This window comes from Paramormyrops kingsleyae, chromosome 25 (genome assembly GCF_048594095.1).
Source record: "Paramormyrops kingsleyae isolate MSU_618 chromosome 25, PKINGS_0.4, whole genome shotgun sequence".
Taxonomy (NCBI): Eukaryota; Metazoa; Chordata; class Actinopteri; order Osteoglossiformes; family Mormyridae; genus Paramormyrops; species Paramormyrops kingsleyae.
This window is the reverse complement of record NC_132821.1, coordinates 9119941-9127375: the sequence shown is the minus strand read 5'-3', so window position 1 is coordinate 9127375 and position 7435 is coordinate 9119941. Positions and strand designations below refer to the sequence as shown.

Sequence of the window (7435 nt, the reverse complement as noted above, 5' to 3'; positions counted from 1 at the left end):
GAGCAACTTTGACTGAAATAACCACTCGTTACAACCGAGGTATGCAGCAAAGCATTTGTGAAGCCACAACACGCACAACCTTGAGGCGGATGGGCTACAACAGCAGAAGACCCCACCGGGTACCACTCATCTCCACTACAAATAGGAAAAAGAGGCTACAATTTGCACGAGCTCACCAAAATTGGACAGTTGAAGACTGGAAAAATGTTGCCTGGTCTGATGAGTCTCAATTTCTGTTGAGACATTCAAATGGTAGAGTCAGAATTTGGCGTAAACAGAATGAGAACATGGATCCATCATGCCTTGTTACCACTGTGCAGGCTGGTGGTGATGGTGTAATGGTGTGGGGGATGTTTTCTTGGCACACTTTAGGCCCCTTAGTGCCAGTTGGGCATCATTTAAATGCCACGGCCTACCTGAGCATTGTTTCTGACCATGTCCATCCCTTTATGACCACCATGTACCCATCCTCTGATGGCTACTTCCAGCAGGATAATGCACCATGTCACAAAACTCGAATCATTTCAAATTGGCTTCTTGAACATGACAATGAGTTCACTGTACTAAAATGGCCCCCACAGTCACCAGATCTCAACCCAATAGAGCATCTTTGGGATGTGGTGGAACGGGAGCTTCGTGCCCTGGATGTGCATCCCACAAATCTCCATCAACTGCAAGATGCTATCCTATCAATATGGGCCAACAGTTCTAAAGAATGCTTTCAGCACCTTGTTGAATCAATGCCACGTAGAATTAAGGCAGTTCTGAAGGCGAAAGGGGGTCAAACACCGTATTAGTATGGTGTTCCTAATAATCCTTTAGGTGAGTGTATGTTTCGTGGTAATTTATGTACTTATCGATGTAACTGAGTTTCGATAATTTAGAAGTTAATTGCGAATTTTTAGCTGGTTAGCTAGTTCTTGCTAGTTGGTACTAGCATTGCGTTGTGTTTTCGTTGGTGTGCCTCTGGGTTTTTTGTGTCTATTAATGTATTAATTACTACAGGGAAATTTACATCGTGTTTGATAGTGAGTCAAAAATACCTCCGTGTAGAGCTGGGCGATATGGCAAAAAAAATTATCACAATATTTATTCCTGTATTGACCGATATCGATAATTATCAATATTATAGTTTCACAATGCTGTTCCATGTAATAATGTAATAATCAAAATAATAAAATTAACCCTATTCTGACAAATAGAATGAATAGATTGAAACAATATTAGTAAACAAATACTTATTTTTCCAACAAATTTTACTGTTTACATACAAAATTCCCTTAAAATTATAAAAGGTTATTCATTTTCAAGTATTCAAAGGAACATAGCTGAAATGAACAAAACCGTATAATAATGTAACAATGTGCAAAACTGTATAATATTGCAAATATGTTAAAGGGCAAACATAAAATAAAGCAGGACAGAACTGACTGCAACAAGTATCTTCCTCTATTCTTGGTCTCTTAACCTTTTAAAATTCTGAGGTAGAAAAGTATCTAAACCAAACAAAAACACTTATTCAAAAAAATGCCAAAGCATGGTTAGATTTTTTTTGTCCAGCGCTGCAAAACGTCAGCACTCGTCACCATGTCACATGGTACAAAATCCTTGCGAGAGCAAGACGTGCAGCACAAACTGGAACCGCCTCCGTGACGACACAACTTTGCCCTTATTGGCTAAAGATTTTAGTCACGCGTATGACGTTTGTATCCCAGGAAGTTCCAATGCGTTATCTGCTATTTCTCCCGAAAAGAACGTAAAGCAGTGAGAACTGGTTTTCAGTTCATTTACCTGGTAAAATAAAGTTTAAATAAGTTACATAAATGCTCTAACAGTACATGTTAGTGGTTTATTTGTTAGTTACTGTAATGTTGCACTGCTTTATTTGTTTAATCGTCCAGTCTGTGAAGGCATTCAAGTAAGAATTGCATTGTACTCTGTACATAAAAAATTTGAATCCTTGAAATACGTGTATTTGATCTTTTTCCTGGCAGCTCTTTTTACACAGAGCCACTGTACACAATAGTTTTATTCACTGCTAACAGTTTGTATCAGGAGTTGGTTATTGTAAAAGTAGTAATGTGCATGCAGGTGATATTTGTATAGATCTACACCCTTCTGGCAGTGCTGCCATTGCAGTCAGGTCTCGCACACAAGGAGTAGCAGTTGTCCGACTTGGCTGCAGTCGGTTTATACTCCACCCCTGCAGCCGACGGCAGATCGTGCTCCACGTCACGTCAGCTGCAGACAGACCTAAGGCTCAACAACTCAAACGCACCCATTGCTTCTTTAAGGGAGGATGGGCAAAATTACAATGGGGTCGGTGATTGGCTGTTGTGCTAGCGTTCAGTAAACGCTCTGCTTGATAGGCCATCGAGTTGTCTGTCTCGGCGCATTCTCTAAAATGGAGCAAACTTGGTTGATCGAGTTTTATAGTCCGTTTATCATCATGATCGTCCTCATTTTTTTTAATCGATATAAAATCGAGATCGTTTTATCGCCCAGCACTACGATGCAACATTCAAAAGGGGGTAGTAAAGTGATATGTGGCAGAGCAAAGTGCCAATTCGATGTGGGGCAGTGATTAGCATGTGGAGAATGCTGCAGCAGTATTACAAAATCAGCAACTCTTTTGAAAATAGTCATATAAAAAAGTTTATAGAATCAGTATACAAAAGTACTTCTCCTACTCAGAGTCCTCCCGGTATTGGTGTCTGGAGGAGGTGGAGGAGCCCCTCCCAAGCCTCTCCCAAACTGCTGCTCTGTGCTGGGGGAGCAGGACAGGCCCAATGACATCACTGGCTGCCTCCACCCTCCTCCGGAACCGGTCTCTGTCTCTGGCCATCTGCAACCAGCAGGATCCATCACGGGCAACCCGGCTGGCAAACGCCCAGGCCACAAGAGGGCGCACTTCCACCTTCTCACTGAAGGTCACCTGCAATAACAAAGGGGAGGCGTTAAACGAAACCTGGAGTGTTACACAAAGAGCGCAACACATAACCAACCACATACATTAGCTGTTCACTGCATTTGTATTAACGCATTACTGAAGATGTTGTGAAACCCAAAAAGAATGCGTCTCCCTGTGGGACTGGAACACAGAGGCACAGTGATATCATCCAAATTATACCTTTTTGTGACCTGTAGTGGGCATCTCCTCCTGCAGAGGGCGCCGCTGTTCCTCATCACAGAGATGTTCCACCTGCGTCCCTCCAGCCTTTGCAGTGCAGCCCTCTGGTGGGCAAGTGGCCTGAGATGTCACCACAGAGGAGAAACTCAGCGGATTGTATGGGTCATCACTGCGGAAGGATTCCCAGAGCTGAGCATTCTCAGAGTTGTCATCACCGTCGTCATCAGACCAGCTCGAATCACTGTCACAGCCTGGCCCCTCCGAGGACACACTGGATTTCCCAGGAACAGCTTCATCGGCCTCATGAGAAGAGACTTCAGAGGAGTCCCATTCCAGCCACTCCGACAGGTCAACATCCTGCTCATCTGGGGAACTCGCACTCTCATCTTTCCCCAGAGTAACGATCGGCAGGGGGCACACCTCAGGCCGCAGAGCCTTCACGGCTGCTATACAGCGACGCTTGATTTTTGACAGCGCCGCCCTTAGGCGGCGGAAGGCCTTCTTAATCGCCTGGGACATCTGCGTCGGCCACTCACTGATATTGACGATATCCACACACATTCTGGGGAAGAAAAAAAACCACGGTAACCAATAAACGTCCGAAACAGGATAATAGTACTCCACCACTAGACCAAGCTGCAGTAATTAAATTTTAACCAAACTGAGCATAAGAACATTTGGTACAAAAAAAAAAAAAACTTCGCATATATAGGAACCTACGGATTTGTTAAAAACCGTCGCAAATCGAACATCTCGCAATATTACGATCTTCCATAGTATTACGCCGCCCATAAAGTAAATGGACTGCATTTATATAGCGCTTTCCTACTCCTACGAGTACTCGAAGCGCTTTACAATACATGCCTCACATTCACCCATCCACACACCAGTGGCGAAAGTCGGTTTCAGTGCATCATATATGACTGGCAAACGAAAAACCAATACATTACAATACTAACATTGTATTAGTCTCTAAATAGCGCCGCAGACATTTAAAGAAAAACAGCCTCCTTTATTTAACAGACAGCACTTTTGTTGACTAGCTTATGTCGGACTATCCTATAATACTCACATATCTATTAGACAATAAATCGTAAGTACAATTATCTAATTAAATTACCGTGTTAAAATAAAGCTCACCTTTTTGATTCCGTATCTCAGTCAGTCGCCTGAAAATCACACCAGCGAAGATTAGGTGACCTTCGGTTGAAAAAAACGTCTGCACTTGGTTTTATAAAAGAATAACCCTGTTTCTTGGCGGAAACTAGAGAAATAAACAAGTGCGACTCGACTCTTTATCGGAGGATCTACACCGTGCACACTGCGCTTACCTTTATATAGCCGGTGGGGGTGCGGGGGGGCGAGGATTTCGGCCAATCATACAGCGAGGCGTTTGACGTCCCATAGAACGTATGCGTATTACGTGTCTGGGACAGCTGAGTGATTCGAGAAGGTGTTCGCTGCAGCCTGCGGGATGGGGCGGGGCGAGATGTGGGCGGAGCGAGATGTCACGCAGTAGCCTTATATGGGTACATGGATGGGCAGGACCAATTCGAAACTCCGCTCAGTGATTATGGCAGCATTGCGAAGACTTAATGGTTTGACTACAACTAATGTGTAAACTTCACCGATTTATGAGATTTTAGCGCTTCTTTCACATGTCATACGTTTGTATATATACCCTAATTATCGTATGCAATCCAGATATGAGAAATATTTTATATATATTAAAATATTAATTTTATGAAAAACAATGAAATGATCAATGAAAGCTCTAGTGCAGCGGTTCCCAAACTAGGGTACGCGTACCCTCTGGGGTACGCAAGAGGCTGTAGGGGGTACGCGAGGGAGCGGGGGGAATCACGAATTCGAACGAGACAGTCAGTAATTCTCAAAACAGCGGAGTCGGTGACCTCCAAAAAAGCCGTAAAACACAAAATACAGTCGTGTTTATGTCATATGTTTTTGTGCTTATTAAATTTAAGTGTTTCCCAAGATTAATCCCACAACAGTAATAAAATAAATGTCTTGCTTTAACATAAATACTAAAAGAATAGATCGCTTTAATCGCTATTACAGTTGGGTATGGGCACGCGGTCTTATTTAGAAAACATACAAAAAGAGACGCATATAATGTTTAATCATTCGTTAATTTGTATTTGTCCGGTCCAGGAGGTTAATTTTGGGGATCGTTAAAGTGATAGATCACCTATCTTGATTAAGCCTGATTCGGTTCGTTATATGTTGGGGAGCAGGAGGAAAGCGCCGTAGCTTTGACCCCCTCTCACCGTCACCTATGTGGAGGAAGCGCTGTCGCTTACAACTCCACACATGCACTTCTGGGACTCAGGAATAAAGAGACAGCACACTTCTTATCTTTTACTTGCGCAAGGGTGCCCACTCACTTAGATGCAACAGACAGTATCTGCGCCTCAGTTCAGTGTCACACCGGGCAGTCCCTTGGCTTCTTTATTTATACTTGGCGGGAGGGGCTTACATGGGGCGTAGTTTAAACTGTTAATGCTGTTAGTACCTTTACAGACAAAGGTTTATCAGGAACCGCTACACAACCCAGGGTAGGCCTCCTTGGCCACGTTGACAAGCCTATTTCCCACCCAGAGTTATAGTTCCTGTTCTCTCATCCTTTGGCGTCTAGGGACCACTTCGTTCTGCCCTGTCTCTAGACGCAGGGGCTGATACATATATATTACATAATGCTAACACACATACTTAATATGATAAAAGTAATACATTTTCCACTCTAACAGTCCCTCCTGTTTATCATGTTAATTGTAAGAAGGCAGAATCACACTGAGGGTCTCCTCGAGCTTCAGGAGTGGTCCACGCCCTTTAGGTTTTTGGACCGTCCGTCATTGTGAGTTACACCTCTCCGGGCTCTCCATCCTTCTCTTCGTCCGTCTCCATATTTTGGGTAAGGGACAACAACATATTTTCTTGAGCTCGAAACGCGGAATGTAGAGCAGAATTAATCAGCATTTTCAGACATGGAATCACAGTGATACAGCAGCAGAAAAATAGTATAAAAAAACAACAGAAATGGTGCACATATTTTCATCAGAATGGTCCACCATGCTCCGGTGGTGATCCAGGACAACCAAGAGAACCCTTGCTGGCTCTTTTCTTCGGTCATCACCGTCCGTAGATCTTTCAGCTTTTGCAAGGCATTCGTCATGTTGGAAGAATGTACATTATCAGGAATATAAGTACAGCAGGTTTGATTCAGTAGTACACACACCCCTCCCTGCGCCGCAGTGAGGAGATCTAGTGCCATTCTATTCTGAATCACCATCTGCCGGGTTATATCCAATTCTTTATTTTGTTGCTGCTCTATTATTATGGAAGCATTCATGAACAAACCTAATCTGTAGGTCAGAGTTTCTACGCGGAGCAGTAGTTTTCCTACTCCTACTTGTGGAAACAAGGCAAGTATTACTTTCTTCCCTTCGGACCACAACTTTTGATCGTCGGGGACATCTGTTCCCCACACGCTATCATGTTGTTTCACGGTTTCTTCCGTGCTGCGTTTACGTCGTTTAGTTGTGTCCTCGGTACTTATTACATAGGTGTGATCTGAAACATAAATGGGTGCACAAACTCCGTACCAGCCGGGTGGTAACACAAAATAAGCACGGCTACCACACAACCAGGCTACGCCTTGCACCCAATAGGACCCATTGCTGGGGCCTGACATGTTGACTGGTGCTCCTTCACCTGAAACAGCAATTTGATCACAGTTTGTGGTGTTACCTAGGGGGTTTGTGCCATTCATTTGGTCATAGCACATAGTATGGTTGAATGTTCTCGGGTCTTTATTCATAAGGACCGGGAACGGGAATGAACTATTGGACTTGGTGACCTTAAAGTCAATCCAAAATAGTCGATCACAAGTGTTATTGTCGATCCCTGGGGCATATGGGTTTGTGTCATTTATTTTAATACCTATGTGCTGGTATCCGACGCCTCCGAATGAGGAAGCACATTTAGCCTGGGATCTGTTCATAGGTTTCCCGGTTAAAGTTGGGCCTTCACTGTGGTGTGGCATGACAGAGCAAACATAACAGTTAGACAGATTCTTTTGTTTCACAGCGTCATGTACATATCTGTACCAGTAATTCTGTAGGAACGGATGTTGTGCATCTCCATTTATACGGGTGAGGTGAATCCCATCCGGGGTTCACTTTTTCCCTACATCCACATTCTCATCTCCAAATTGTAATATCAGTATAATTAGTATAACGAAAAGACCTGCAATCAGACCTTTAGCCCACCAAGAACACCCTGTCA

General features: G+C 43.6%; 1 protein-coding gene across 2 annotated transcripts; it reads right to left on the bottom strand.

Annotated features, from left to right (window-relative positions):
- Positions 1–2639: 2639 nt before the first annotated feature.
- Positions 2640–4425, bottom strand: LOC140582862 (uncharacterized). Of its 2 annotated transcripts, XM_072707267.1 has the most exons (4): positions 4271–4425; positions 3551–3692; positions 3131–3250; positions 2640–2935 (listed from the first exon to the last, which is right to left on the bottom strand). In XM_072707267.1, the coding sequence occupies exons 2-4, from the start codon at positions 3689–3691 to the stop codon at positions 2687–2689; spliced, it is 510 nt and encodes a 169-aa protein (XP_072563368.1). In that variant the 5' UTR covers position 3692; positions 4271–4425; the 3' UTR covers positions 2640–2686. The 2 variants fall into 2 exon arrangements, with proteins under 2 accessions (XP_072563368.1, XP_072563367.1); XM_072707266.1 differs by having other exon boundaries at positions 3131–3692.
- Positions 4426–7435: the final 3010 nt, after the last annotated feature.